This window comes from Anopheles funestus, chromosome 2RL (genome assembly GCF_943734845.2).
Source record: "Anopheles funestus chromosome 2RL, idAnoFuneDA-416_04, whole genome shotgun sequence".
NCBI lineage: Eukaryota > Metazoa > Arthropoda > Insecta > Diptera > Culicidae > Anopheles > Anopheles funestus.
Genome location: NC_064598.1, coordinates 95,803,334 through 95,818,970, shown reverse-complemented (window position 1 = coordinate 95,818,970; position 15,637 = coordinate 95,803,334). Strand labels below are relative to the sequence as shown.

General features: G+C 44.2%; 2 protein-coding genes across 14 annotated transcripts in view; one reads left to right on the top strand and one right to left on the bottom strand.

Moving 5' to 3' along the window:
• LOC125763388 (rab3 GTPase-activating protein catalytic subunit) overlaps nucleotides 1–15,637 on the top strand; it is a 356,077-nt gene that overhangs the window by 11,260 nt on the left and 329,180 nt on the right. The gene's annotated exons all lie outside the window — the stretch shown is intronic.
• LOC125763385 (leucine-rich repeat and fibronectin type-III domain-containing protein 3) overlaps nucleotides 1–15,637 on the bottom strand; it is a 104,967-nt gene that overhangs the window by 9,308 nt on the left and 80,022 nt on the right. For 5 of the 11 annotated variants that reach the window (XM_049426523.1, XM_049426520.1, XM_049426521.1 and 2 more), the window contains 5 exons: nucleotides 2,776–3,579; nucleotides 1,745–2,695; nucleotides 1,092–1,672; nucleotides 671–1,027; nucleotides 124–283 (listed from right to left, as the gene is read on the bottom strand). In XM_049426523.1, the coding sequence (XP_049282480.1) occupies nucleotides 124–283; nucleotides 671–1,027; nucleotides 1,092–1,672; nucleotides 1,745–2,695; nucleotides 2,776–2,949 (2,223 nt within the window). In that variant the 5' untranslated portion in view covers nucleotides 2,950–3,579. The remainder of the gene's footprint in view (nucleotides 1–123; nucleotides 284–670; nucleotides 1,028–1,091; nucleotides 1,673–1,744; nucleotides 2,696–2,775; nucleotides 3,580–15,637) is intronic. The other 6 variants (XM_049426527.1, XM_049426528.1, XM_049426530.1 and 3 more) reach the window with 2 other exon arrangements.

The window sequence follows — 15,637 nt, the reverse complement described above, 5'->3', positions numbered from 1 at the left end:
TGCGTCTAAACTACTGCTTAAAAAAAGGGGGCAAATTGACACGCGGAAGACCTTTCTCCCCTTTCTCCTTCACAGCTTGGTGATCGTTAGTTTGTTACGGTTGCCAAATATGCTTTTCTTTACCTTGTGCGAGTTGAACGCCGATAGCGTAGCCAGCGAACCTAGCGGACCGTTCGGGCTGGGCGTCGGACCACAGCAGTTAACTGGGAGGCCAGCGATGGGCAGTGCGCTCTTTTGCTGCGACAAGGACTGCAGTTTCTTCGAGCGTCTTCTGAAAAGAATCCTGGCGTTGTAGACAAACGGTCGAAGCCACACGATCGGTCGGAAGTGGGTGGGTGTGCATTTTGGTGGGTAGGTAGGTGAGTTGGTGGGTGAGTTGAACCGGTTGTGCAGAGGGAGAAAAAAAAATAAAAAAGAAAAAAAAAAAACAAACGATGGTGCAGATGCAGAGAAAAGCCGGATGTGCATGAGTGCATGAAGTTTGCATGACTGTTAGGAGGAGTGTCCGGATCATGTAGGGGATGGAATTATGGATTGTAATAGACGAGTTTGTAGGTCTTAACGCTAAACTTAGTAGTTAATGAGTTATTATGAGTGACGTGAAGATATATGGAAGATTTCAAAAGTTTAAAGTCAATCCCTTCTGCCCACTGTTTGCTCGCATTCCTACCTGCTGGCGGCGATGAAGACGATCACCGCTACGATGATCGTGCCACAGATGGCAGCACTGGCAGCAATCGTGATTTTGTCCATATTGGATGCTGGCGAGGCAACGGTACGCACCTCCCGGCACTGAGTGTAAGGCACGGTGTCGGGCGTTACATTGATCTCCTCGAGTGACACCACGCACACGATGATGCACTCGGCCGACGGTACGTTCTTGATCTTGAACTCTCGCTCACTAGCCTCTAACGGTGGGCCCTGTTTGAAGCTCTTATCGCCAAACAGACGATAGACCACACGGAAACCAAGGATGTTTGCCGTATCGGAGTCCCACTGGATGATGACCGAGTTATCCTGTCGCGAACTGGAAAGGAATGGGATATTTGAAACAATTCTCAAGGAATTCGTGGAAGTTTTGCTGTATATACCTGAAAGCATTTTTCACTTGCACTTCCTTGGAGTCGTCTATCTGGGTACCTCGCTGAGGTGGAAAACCAAGTACGAGCGGAGGCCGCTGTTTATGTGGAGGCGAATTGTTGCTGCTACCGTTCGTTCGCCAATTCTTGGTCGCTGGTGTCTTGGATGTCGTGGTTGTGGTAATTGCCGCAGCCGCTGAACCGGTGGTCAATGGTTTCGTTGTTGGCGGTGTCGTTGTAGTCGGTGTGGTACTGGTTTGTGCCGTTGAACTGTTGGAAGACTGTGTTTCTGCCGCGTTCGTTGAAGAACCTTGGGGCGTTGTTGTCGAGGGTGATGTGGCAACAATCGTAACGTTCGTTGTACCACCGAGCGTAGTCATTTGTGTTAGGAGTGTGGTCATGGTGGATGATGCGGTCGTAGTACGCGCTGTGGTCGTTTTTGGCTGCAGCGAGTCAACCAAACCGACCGGACCTTCGAGCGCCACTTCCGACTCTGGGCAGGTTAGTTCCTCCGGTTGGATGGAGTAAAAACCACGCTCCCGGAAACGATTGGGAGAACCACAGAACTGTGGATTACGTTCGCGTGATGTTACCTGTAATGATTTAGAATTAAAATTAAAACTATCCCCTGATCATGCGCATGAAACGGAGCTGAAAATCCAGACCTGTAAATCTCCATTACGGATCCATTCGGCTACCCAGCGCAACTTGCAGTCGCAGTGTAGGAAGCGACCACCTAGTGAAAGACCTCTAAGCGTTCGATTCAGATGAGCTAGTGCTTTCTCCGGCACGGTTGGTAGTGGATTTCCATCGAGGGCTAACAACGTTACGGCTGGATTCCCTCGGAACGCCGTCTCGGGCAATGCGGTAAGCAGGTTGAAACCGATATCCAGCACGCGCAGTTCGCGCAACGAATGGATCGCACCGACCGGGAACTCAGCCAGCAAGTTATTGAGCAAACTCAAAGAACTGAGCGTCTTACGTACGCCCGAAAATGCCGTCTCGCCAAGGCTTTGGATGAGGTTTCGTTCGAGATTGAGTGCGGTTAGTGCGTCCAATCCATCAAACGATTTGACGCCCGCACCACCGGGCAATTCCCGAATGCCATTCTGCGAAAGATCGAGAAAGGCAAGCGTACGCAAACCACGAACCGCCTCAGGGACACGCTTCTGCTTGGTGCCCTTCAGGTTAAGGTTTTTCAGGCTCGCCTCCAGTCCACGGAAGGCAAATGGCGCGAGTGTGACGTTGTTATCGGACAGCTTCAGTGTGGACAGTTTGCGCAATCCAACGAAAGCATCGTTTGGTACACCGTGCAGCCGATTCTTCGAGAGATCGAGTAGGTTCAGGATGGTGAGTGGTTTGAGTGCACGGATAGGCACCTCATCCAGCAGATTATCCTGCAGATTCAGGTTCTTCAGCACGCTCTCCTGTCCCAGGAATGCTTTTTCGTCGATGCGTCGCATTTTGCAGCTGCTCAGCTGGACGTTGTGCAGCTTCAAATTGACGAACAAGCTACCTTCGAGCTGTTCGATCGTCGAATTGTTCACGTACAGCAGATCGAGCGGTGTCGCCCGCGCGTACTTGTCTAAGGCTTCCACTAGCAACGGAAAATCAACCTATACGGAGGAACAAAACAGATAGAACGGTGTTTTATGGGTATGCAATTGGTATTGGGCAGTTTGCACTTCCAACTCACTTGATCACATTGAACGGACAGCTCCTGTCCGAGGTTGTAGGCACATAAGCACGAGTTCTGCAGATCGGGTACCTCCCTCTGCCAGGGGCACTGAGCCACCACGGTAGTCCGGGCGGTAAGCACCATCAGCAGGGCTACCGACATCCACCAACCACTAGTACCGCGTCGTAACATGACGTGACCCAGGTACGTACTATAACGAACAAAACAACACTAAACACAAAACGTAAACGATCGATGTGCCTTTACCGCGGCATACGGATTCGTAATGGTGCTTCTTGCCCAAGATTGCAGCACCTTCTTCAGCACCAACTTCAGCACCACTCTTTCACCGATCGGACATCAGGAAGGGTGGTCGATAGAATCTTCCTGTACGTGACCTTCTTGTGGGGGGGTTTCACGCAGGAGTTACCTCCGCGGAACCGGATAAGGTTTGGAACTCTCTCGTTACTGCGTTACTCTGCTCGCTAGCAGTGAGGATCTGTCCTGTTGCAGGTTCAGCACCGGATTAGCGCGCGAGCTCACACCGCACAAGGTGTGCAACGACGCCCACCTTTCGGAACGGTTCGTTCGCCGAAGCGACGAGTAGACGGTCTCGGTGTGTTCGCGCACTAGTTCTTGCACCGTTCGCGATCTATTTCGTTTCCGCCGGACGATCGTTACAGCGGCGAAACTGAGCGATTCGCTTTCGTTTCGATGCACCGTGAAACTGCAACCGACTTGCAGGAATGGGTGGGTTTTTTTTCTCCTCTTTCTACCGTCGCTCTGGTTGTTCCTATCGTTGGTTCGATGCCACCATTCAATCTGTAATTGGAGGAACATAAAAATTTGTGTTAGCAAACATGCAAGCAGAAGGAGGCCAGACGGGAAACGATGCACTCAATGCTCGCACACACGTGGTTGGTGAAATGAAACGGTATGAAACGTGTGGATTGCATTTTTTGCACAGTTGCACACCAGCACGCTTCCTTTGATGATCGTATGATCGATCTATGTCCAAACGGAACAATTCGGACGATTCGAGCGAGAAGAAGGCAAAGTTTCTTCATTTTTTGTGGAGTATTTTGGATTTTGAAAAAAGAAATTTTTTAAAGGTAATTATGGAATGATCTTAGATAAAGATTCACAGAGGACTCTTTCGTTCGCATTGAATTCTTGTACATAAAGTCAACATTTCTAATTGCCAATGGTATAGTATGATCTTTTCGTTCCAAAAAGGTATTTATCCACAAGGAAACTGGCCAGCAGCGAAACCAAAATCCGATACTCTTCATCAATCCCATTGACAAGTTTACAAAGCACTTACACTAATGGGTTTAATCCTCGAAAATGACCGACTAATTGTCCATCTTAGTAGTCGAAACTCAAGCTGACAGTACTCCAAGGATGGTTCATCCTTCTTCTCGTTTCTTAGCTATCCAGCTTCAAATTACTCACTGAAACTTTAGAATTTTCACTTCCTGCCCACCATGTAAGATCTGTGCAAGTCATGGTTGACCGTTCGTTTTCCCTCGGTGGAAAATATTCGACCAAAAAAACCGAACGGCGCCCATCGTGTCAGGAAATCGAAGTTGAAAATCGATCTCGCATTTTTAATGAATCGAAATAAATAGCGAGAAACATCGATGAATGATAAAAAATGTATGCTTTCGCTTGGGAACTCTGCTCACACTGTTAAAAGTAATGAAATGAAAAATGTTTTGTGAATACAATAAATACGATTGTGTTCACTACACTGGTGTACGTAATTCCACGGACCAGTTTCTTGAGAGCTGACAAAAAAAGTGTTCCATTATCACTTTCCCCAAGAAGTTACTAACGGCGTCTTGCACAAAGAGAGAGAAAGATGCAGTTTTATCTTTGTGCGGTACGTCATAAAGCTAGATGATAAATAAAGACGAATTGTTCTGCCGAGGACAAGTAGATGGTATGATGCAGCCAGAAAGATGAATAGGACAAATGGAGCACAACATCAGAAAAAAAACGGTGCGGGGTTTCTGTTCGTTTTACTATATCGCAAAGAACTGACCAAGTCATCGTCCCGGGAATGGATGGACGCTGTATGATTTTCCTTTCGGAAGAGTGGAGTGAGAAACTCGTTAAATTTTAGACTTTGCGATGGGTAAGGTTTTTAGGCGAGGAAGAGTTTAGTGGAGGTGTTTGAGAATGCTGGAAAAAGATGCTATTTGATGGTTGATTTCGATACTGACGACACACGACACGATGTGCAAAAGCGATAAAGTGGCAAGCACAATGCAACGCGATCTGGTCCGACTGACCAGACACTACTGAGCTGACCATAATGCTTGTTGTTATTTATTTATTTTTTTTTTCGAGTGGGTGGAGATAGGGGGATGTTCCATCTGAAGCTCTGAAGATTGATTACGGTGTGTTTAGTCTGTTTTTTTTACCAACGACGCGTTGTGTTGTTCGTCCAGTACGCCATGGCATGAGTGCTTGAGCGTTAAACCGACTAATGACAAGAAGGCTACAGGAATTGCTAGGAAGGAAAAAATCGGAAATGAAATAGATTGAAAAAGCTCCCTTTTTGTCTCGCTTCCAAATGGGCAGAGAAATGAATCGAAAATAAACATTTCAGTTGGCACTGTTTCAAAAATTCATTATTCGCAGTACGGAAATTGGACGATGGCCCCTTAAAAGGCAACTGTCAAAGATGGCTGCTGTAAGAATTGCACTTCAACATTTTCGTTTGTTATTTGTAAAACCTGCACTCTAGGAATTAAATTTTCAAATTTATTTCTTAATGTGCAAGTGTTCCAAGTCTTCCGGGAAGTTCCGGCAATATCCACACGAATAATTCATGTACAATAATACCCCAGTTCCAGCAACGCTTATCAACACAATAAGAGCGATTAATCGCATTTATGAGTTCGAATTGAACGATCCTTTCCATAGAACATTCCGTTCTGATTGATGGTCATTCACCAAATGCAAACATCAAAGAATTTGCCGCATGGTGCCATCTCATTTGTCTTGGCCCTGCGGCATCTGTTAACGCGCGCTACTCAATTAAATTTGCACTAGAGAGGGTGTGCAGATGATGAGCATACAAGTGCCTTCCGCCTTTTCATCGCATCAAACTAGGACAGTGGCTGTTGTGCTCCAGCAATTACGCAAATTTAAACATGTGTGTGTGTTTGTGTGCTGTTTTTACCAAACCATCAGCCCAGTTATGTTGTTGTGAGGTGGAAGTGGATATTTACACACGCATATGGTACACTTTATATGCTCTCGTAACTCTTGTAAACGGTTTTATTTTCACGTTCAAGTTCACACCGTCAGCTCCTGCCTCCCTCCTATTTGCTTCCTCTATCTATCTCCCCTTCCAATCCATTACGTTCCTCCATCCAATTCATTCATCATCAAAGCCAATTGTTGCTATCGAAGCATGAATCCCCTTTTCGCTCCATCACGACCAGCAGCAGCTACCCATGGGTAGCTTCTGGGAGCGCAAAAAACATTGCCCGTTCCAGACACACTGGGAATCCGTGTCGGTGTAAACAAACGGCTTAAAGCCTGCAAAGTAGCGGCATTTGTTTGCCCGGTTGAGCTGGCTGACGTTGTCTTTGCATGCACAGAGAAAAACTCACTCCCAGCCAACCCACACCAAGTCAAACAGGTTTCAGCACACGCACCACACGCCAACCCCATATCTACTACCAACACCAAGGCTCTACTTTTACGTGACCGCATAAATATTCAATCCAATTTTCATGATTAAGAACATGCATGTGACCTTTCGTGGAGAAGGAGGAGGAGTAGGAGGTTGGCAGGTAAATTTGACGTTATTTTTTATGAGAGAAGGATGATTTATGGAATGTAAAAGCGCACCCGAGCTCGGCTGCCGGGGGCCGTGCGGGTTCACTTATGCAATTACGCGAATTTCAAGCTACTGGTAGGAGTGATCGAAGATTAGTCTTCTTAGGCTAAAGGACCGGTTTTATGGTCGTCCGAATGAATGAAACTTTGAGCTGGATAGAAAGCAATAAAAAAATTTCATTGGCAGGTTATTTTTACACTTTACATCCAAGAACGATTGGGAACCAAAATGTCCTTCCTATTACAACCAACATAAATGTGTGATATGTTGCTTCCTTGTGGAATTTTTCCACGTTTCAAAATATAAGTGTTTTTATTGGAGAAAAAGGTTCAGTTTTTTTATTATTTACCAACAGAAATCACTTGTGTTTTCCGGGCAGAAAATCAATACAGCCATTGCTTGTTATTGAAACTAGCCATTTTAGAACTTTCTTTTTGTTCGGTGTCTCGATCATCGATTGATTCAAACTTTAACGAGAAGCAACGGTTTACGAGTTAGGAGCGAGTTTTGCAGAATTGAATCATGTCCGTACGTGAGCCGATTTTCGGAGTGTAAATTGTGCTGGGAAACGATAGTCCATCCTGGGATGGTGTGGAACGGCTTGGGTGGTAACATTCGGAACAGCTTTACCATCCAGATTGGTAGAAGTGCGCACAAACAATCATTAAAAATAAACATGAAAAGGGAAGCAGTAGTCTTCCACGGGAATTTGGTAAAGATAGCTGATGGGAATTGAGTTAAACGTTTCGAGTGAGATTTACAGAGGTTTTTGAGTGTATGTAGTAAAGTTGAAGCCATGTTCTTCAAGGTGATACTGGGTATTCTGGATAATCTGAGTAATTCGTCTTGTTGAAAAGCTTCGCAAGCGTGTCAGTTGAGGAAGTATGGTAAAGAATCGATTTCATCTCGCAAAACCTCAAGGATATGTCCACTTCAATAGCCAAAGAATCCCGAAAAAGGGTTTCGCCATGCTCGAAAACCCTGTAACAATACTGGATAGCAGGTTAGTACAATTTATAACCAAAGAAACAAAAGTTTACCATTTTGCCAGTCTCATCTGGTAAAATCTGGGTGAGATGAAGTTGTTTTTTTAATTCTTGCCTGTAAGTTTCCGGTTGACAGTACATGAAAGCATGACAAAGACAACCGGTTTGTATTAAAATATGGAACTATATTTTTTTCTACTGCTCTTTCACCATTCCAGCCAGTAGTTGGGTTGGGTGCGGCCTAGTATAGAATGCACCGGTGGCGAATGCATTGCTCTGATCGGTTTGTGGTTCAATCTGTTACGGTTCTATATTTATCGCTCGTGCATTTTTATGTGGTTCTCCCACAATCCACATTTTGCTACAGTGCTAAGTTGTGGTGATACCGTTTTTATTCCCCTTTTTGCCTTTCACTTTGCGTTGGAATGGGAAATGTTAGCAAACGGTTAGTAATGGAATTTGTGTTGGAATGAATTTGCTGGTGGCATCGGTTTAAGTAACAATTTTATTAAATATTGTTGTGTGGACGACACTAAACAACTGTTAGACAATCATTCCTCATTTAGAGCGGTAACATTGTCACTGAAGAGCTATCATATATACATTTATTGCATTCCTTACCAATCAGTAACGGCATGGCAAATGCATCTACAAACGTCCATCTTCGTTAAAAGCATTGATAAAAGTTTTACAAGAGGAGAGCAAAAGAAAAGAGCATGAATGTCATCCATGTACGTAATAACGATTTCATTACCCAGTCTGATGTGTTTGACAAGTCAATTTTTACCGATCACTCAGAAGCTCACATTACGTGTTAGTTGAAAGGAAATGGAATAGGTGTTCTGCTACAATTTCTTGCGCAGCTACTTGCAGTACACTTCATAAAAAAAAAACGTTACCAAATCCAGTCACCGTATCTTTGGGACGATAAATCATTTTGACACTCACTGCAGCTGCGAAACGGTACTGAAGAAGCATTTCTAAAACCAAGAAACGAGAGATGGCCAATATGTCTTCCAGAGCGAGAAGATGATGTTGCTTGGGTAGCGCAAAGATATGTGGAGCCGCACCTCAATTTTTGTTTGCTTTGCCCCACAGAAAGCGCATCGGAATCGCGTGAAAGAAACATGCCAAAGTGACAATCGTTCACGAGACGAATGAACCATTTTTGTAATATCTTTAGCGAGAGGTGCAAAAGAAAAAAAAGGGGTTGTGGGTTGGTACGAAGGGAAACGAAATAAGACGAGAATTGAGTGTGCCCGGGTCTACCACCCTTTTTGAGGGCGGTGTAACTGTGCTATTCTATGCATCCAGCACGGTTCTTGACTTGCAGCAATCGATCTTCACTCGTTTAAATTCTGCATACCTTCGTATGGGCCGGGTATACCTTTCGGTTATATCTTCCCGACCGAAGGATCCGCACCGTTCTTGGGAGTTTGTCTTCGTCATTGCAAAACCATTGCAAAACATCAGGAAACCAATTACAGAAATCGTAACTCGCTGCAGGAACCAGTTCGAGGAGTACGAAGTGCTATTGCACCCTGCCAGTGCACACAGACAACGGAGAGGAAGGATATTAAACGCTAACCGAATAAATCATTCCGGTAACATCTTTCTTCCCGACGATTATTTTTTTCATGCTGTCTTGATCTGTACTACTCCGTCCGTTTGGTGCCGGTGGGTCGTCGATCTCATCTTGAGAATCGGGTGGCTATGCAAAGCAACATAAGCAGAGACAGAGTTGTCGGTGAAGCAAATCGTTGAAGCATTCTTACGATACGACGCGATTTTTACCAACCAATCGATCGTTCCAATCCGTCCTTTCTGGAAACGCTACAGCCTCATTTGTGTGCGGCAAATGGTATCCGATACGAAAAAAAAAAAAATAAAATAAAATAGGAAAAGAAACTCTTTCCAAAAGATGACAGGTTTTGGTCCGGAAAGCGTCCGTTTGTCGGTGGAGCGATTTAAACAAGCTGTAATTGGAATTTGATTACAGCGTGCAAACGGAGCTTGTCCAAGACGGCAGGATAAATGCACTGTTGATTGTAAACAAGTCCTTTGCCGGTTGGCTGAGAGCAGCGGTGAATTACTGATCGTTGAATTGTCGGCAATCGGAATCGTTCGGAGCGCGGTGCAATTGCTGTGCAGTGATGTGATACGATGAAATAAAACAGTATCTTCACCACGCTCGGATTATTTCAGAATTATCGTTTTTTTTTGTTATTTGGAAAATCACTAAAAACAGTCGATAATAAACAGGAAAATGAGGACGTCAAGTGATTGTTATTGATTGATGAAAATCATTGATGCAGTAGTAAAAGAGAGATGTCTCTTATTTCATATCTCATATTATAAAGTGATTCTTTTCGAAGACTACAGCTGCATTATTTCGCTTGTTAGATCTTCTCAAACCATAAACTTCCTTAGTATCTGTAAACGTGTACAGTTCACCCAACTCGCTCGGTACCGATTATGCAACGGAAAGCTTCATTTTCCACCCCGATTGAACATCACTTTACATAAGGTCGGGCCAAACAAAACAAAAATAAATGCCCACTCGGTACTTTACACTCGACGGCACCATAAACTACCCCTACGAGGGAAAAAAAAAACTACTGAAAGAAACGATACACCCCCCCCCCCCCCCCCCCCCCCCCAAAAACGGTTAGCAATTTTCCACCTGAGTAGTGCCGGATCTGCAGGTGGAAAGATTTAGGAACAAAGTTCAACCCCGAAAGTTTTACGGCTACTATCGGAACGAAATGGACGGTGCTCATGCCGCAGCGCCCATCTTTCTTCGTGGAGAAGAAAAGCCCCAAAGAACCCTGACCTGGGTTAATGTTTCATTCTTTATGCACCGTGGTAGAAGCCAGTGGTGCCAACTCTGGTGGGTTGCATTCCATTGCATAGCGTTCGCGTACTTCCATTGTCTGTTTGTGGCGCTTGTGTTTGGATTCGGTACTGTATCTTGGGCTGTGTGAAATGACTTATTTTTATACGCTGCTAGGGCTATTAACCATCCGAGTTTCCGGGCATGTAAAGGGTGTACTTGCTGTTTCCCCGTTTGTTTGCTTTTTGGGTTGGTTTCGTTGATATGGTGTGAGGGTCTTCATGTGCTATTTCAACGGAGAGGCTGCAGTGGATGTGATTATTGGACTTCATTGAACTGTAGGTTTACTTCTTTAGGGCTATTATGCTGTGGTAGAAACACTATCAATGAGAGTACGAAGGTCTTGTTGTAACGGCAAACATTAGTTCTCTTGGAACTCATACGATATGGATTATGAGGCACTTGCTGTGTGGTCCGATTCACTTTGGAAAAAAGAACATAAACTCGATATGCACATTCCTTTTGATGTTGCATGAGTACACATGCCTTTCCGAAGACCTCAAAATTTGGTACCTTAACCAAGCCTTTTGATTGCAATTTTCTTCCTCTAGAACTATCTACTAGCGAGAGTCCGTATGCCTTTTTTCGGTAGTATATACAACATTCAAAAGGAAACAGAGACTTAAAAGCAAAAAAACTGATAAGAACCAAGAATTCTACGGTGGTTCCAATAATGTGGGTGATTAGATTTCCGCCTGCATATGGTCGAGCGAATTCGGAATGCTCCTTTTTTTTTTAGCTCGCATTGGGAGTTCAAAGTGCCATACTGAACCTCGCGATCATTTCGGTCTCATGTGTGTACTTTCGTGCCTCGTGCACACGGAGCAATAAAGAAAAAAACCAAAATAGGCTACCGAATTGCACAACCGTGCAATTGAAACACAGGTGATGAAGATGACGATAACGTTGCGGAAACGTCGTGGCCTAACGAAGAGGCGATCGGAAAAAAGGTACTTCTTTCCCCCATTGAAGAATTTAGTGTGGAATTGGCAAAAAAGCTTTCAGGCCGCTCCTATTAAATATCTCAACGGTCTTGGTGCAATGTTTTGGTAGTTGTCTACACTTTAGCTCAGTATATCTTTTATTTGCTGATGTACTTTGGTAGTACCATTACCGACTGGTCAAAAGTTTAGTTGCTTTTGGTTCATTTTTTTTGCAACGATTCTCACTCCACTCTGGGTTACTGCTCCTTGAGAGAACTTAGAGTAGCAGTAGTACCACATTTATTACTGCCCATTTGGTAGAAGATTTGTGGAAATTGTGTGCTATGGACGGGAGTTGGTATAAAGTAGTTTATTAAATGCTGTGTGTATATGTCCAGGGCAACAGAAAAAAAGCATCTTTTTCCATCACCTACAGCAATACAAAAAAAAACAACTATCAAGAACAAATATAATTCTCGAATGTCGTTATTTCGTAATAGCCATAAATATATCGGTTCCCGATGGTAAACGAATTGGTGTACCACGGGCGTTACGCTCGATATAGGATTGGCAAAAGTTTCCCCATGCCAAGCTTACTTCTGCTTAGTTCTAGGTTATTTCGTCCTCTTTCCCTTTCTTTTAGGCGAGTAACTCTGGAATAAGGTTATGTGTCCTGGGTGAGATACAGACCATAAAATGTCGATACACTGCTGATGCTCGTCGCTGTACTGTGAACCAAAAGGTGGAATTTCGTTTTGCGTCCGGTTGTACGATTGATCGGGCCGGACATCTCCGTAGCGAAGGAGAAAGGATATTCCAAAAGCAAATGTTCCAAAGAAGTTGGAGTCGAAGTTTTGTCCAGGATGGATGTAAATTATTGTAAGCTTTATAATTGCAAAAGTCGGATCAGTTCGAAGTGTCTTTCCGGTCGAAGGGTGCAATTTGTTCGCGTTCTAAGTGTGAGATGAAATGGGACGTAATGATGCGCTCTATTACTTGTCCATTCATGTGTAACACGCTCATGTAATGGCATGTTAGTGTACCCCATTTGGGGATGTAACTACTAAGTCCTGCTATAGCCTGGATGTTCTCGTTTGTTCCCTTTAAAGTTAATTCTTGCAGTGAAAATTCATGCTTTTGTTTCAAACACTGGTTCAATGATGAAAATATGTCTTCTATTGGCATGGCCTCTATGTCCGTGTATGCATGACCCGGCGGGCTCGTTTGTTTGAAAAAGGAAATAGCTATAGTTAATAATTAATCACAACCACCGCTCAATGTGCTCCAGTTTTCATTAAAGCCCTCCACGGTTCTAGTGTTTGACAGTTCCCTACAGAGACCGAAAACACAAGTATGGAAAACCTTTTTTACTCACACAAAAAAAAATTCCATCGAATTATGATAAAGCTTCCCGGTTCGCATAATATAAGCGGAAGTTCCTATGGGTTCGGGTTTTTGGGATGTTTTATGACTCTCGAATGCGCAATTACTTCGTCCGAAGCGAACTATCCTAAACCGGTACACGTGAGACACTATTGTTTCATCCAAAAAACCGTGCAGGTACAGCATAGAAACTAGTAGCAGCACGGTGCAGCTACATCGATGCAGAATTAATATCCCGTTTAGCATAATACTCAGCAATGTATTGAAATTCTATCCACAAAACTCCGTTCTCGATGGCGCCACAAGAGGAACCCCTCGGAAAGCTGAAGGCGGGGGGAGTGAATTTTTATTTTCCCACTCTACAGAGCTGGCTGGCACTTCGTACAACAAGTGACTAAATTTGGTATACATTTTTTCCCCCTCCGTTCCCACGTCGTATCTTCAGGTAAGTGCAGTTTTCCGTACCAGAAGGTGCTCGGGACGGTGTACAGAGGCCGGGACAAGGGTTCCATTTTTCGATGCATTGCTTATGAGGTTCACTTTTCCCTTGCCGAAGCAGTAGTCACGTTGCAAAAGGATAAGAAATGAATACTGGTACGGTGGATGATATTTCGGCACCGTTGTTCCCCTATCTAACCCGGGGTGTCGTCAAGTAGGCTGCCTGTCCCATACGAGAGAAACTTAGTTGCATTATTTATTCATTGCACCAGCGATGGCAGAGCGGCCACAGTTGAAACTGTGCAAAAGGATTGCCGGTAGGTTTGCTCTCCAAAAAAAGAAGAAAAGATTGAAACAAAGGTAGAACAAAACAAAAGCACGGATAAAATCATTGGATCGTTCAGTGGCAAGAAGCTTAAAGTACTGTAACCCTTCACTGTACGTTTAAGTTGTTACGGACCGAAACACGTGTGGGGCTCGCACGCGAATGGATGATTTAGATACGTCCGAACCATTCACCAGTTTTGTCCCGTACGATCCATCAATCATGACCGCATCACCTCAATCACAGATACCGAATAACCAATTATTAATCACCTTTTGCCAACACACAATCGGTTGACAAGTGTGCATTGCAATGTCAACCTTTTGTCGGATGGATGTTAATCAACGGTGCGCGCTGGATGGATTGATGGTACCGAGGTGGCACGATGGTGTGCACCTGCACCGAAAAACCGCTGCACGTACAAAAGCGCACTGGAGAGGACCCGGCTGTCACTGCGATGTGCCGTTTTGCTCGATGCTTCGGCCGCGGCTTATGGCGTTGAGGTTTTTGATCTCGTTTCGTGTGTGTTTTCAGCCTGTCATGTTGGTGGACTGTGGAAGGTTTTTCTTTCGTTTTTGGTTTGTTACGTGGATTGTCATCTGTTGTATTGCTGCTACTGCAGCATGTCCTTGTCAAGATGAGCCACGGTGTAGCAGCGGAAATAGTGGAGACATATATGAAGTAGAGCCTGATTATTTTTTTCGTGCTTTAGAGAATGGGCCATACATTGCGGAACAAGTAGCTCAGCAAAAGTTTTCTTTCTTATGATGAAGGTGGTGACATCTGGTGGCGAAGGAAAATGAAGAAAGTGAATAAAATTGTCTGTCCCCATGTGATGCCGTGCCGAAGGTAACCTTCAGGAAAAAGTTCTTGTTGAGGAGAAAAAGCATGCTGCAGACCTGGTTCAAGATCAAAATTGTATACGAATCGAAATGCTGATCGCACTATGTCCTGATAGCTTTGTTTGTGCTTTTAGCTGAGTTTTCCAATAAATATGGTTCTGATATGGAAAACGTTTCCGTTGACGTATCGAAGGATGTGACTGGAATAGTGAAACGTGTGATGCGATTAGCCCTTTACGCCTCGCTTACCACTTTTCCATCATTCCATTAGTTAGCATTGCGTAAACGGTGCATAAAAGGATGAGTTAGTTCTGGTGCCATTAATATTTTGCCCCTGTGTAAGGCAAACGTAATTTTGCATAATGGTGACGGGTGTTCGTTTTGAAGCCGATTTATCGCTCTAAACGTTACGCAACGTCACGATAAGAATGATTCAGTCTCAGTTCGGGGTTTTTGGTTTTGCGAAAAGAAACAAACCAACATGTATCTGATACGGAAAGACAGATTTTACCCCGGAAGGAATACGCTTGTACCCCCAGCAGGGTTGAAAAATGACACAAACCGTAGCGACAATGCGGAACTGGTGGCATTCACTATTCCGAATCGGAAATTGCTTCTAGCAGTACCAGAGCATGATTCTAGCATTTGCACGATGCAACACCATCGTCATGAGTTCGATGGCTTTCTGTCAGAGAGAAACCCAAAAAAAACAACAGATCGTGCACGTATCAGCACGCGGGTGGGCTTTAAAATTTCGTTCACCATGTTCACAATTTCATCATAGTTTTATGGTAAACCCTCTCGGGAGGACAAACGGTTATGACGTTAAAGCTGATGATGCTCTGTCAAGCTTCTCTTCTTTTGCCATCATTGACCTTTTTTCGGTGGTTAAACTAAATGTAGGAGGACACAAAACTCATCGCATCAAGAAGAATTAGACTCGTCTACTCGTCAACGATACCGTTGATTGACGGTTTTTGTTCCCTAAGCTTGCAAATCATATAGCATTCAGCATACGCTTTTATACGGATGAAAAGAAGAGTTCAAGATTCGACCTCGTTCTCTAGTGCAACATGTGCATACTGACCGTGCCCGTAGCTACAAAAGGACATTTTTCATCTTATACTGGATGCAGCGGCCCACTCACTCACAGTGTATAGCGTAATTGAGCACATCAATTGAATTATGTGTGGAAGGGTAGGATGGAGCGGTGAAGAACGCGCATTAGAAA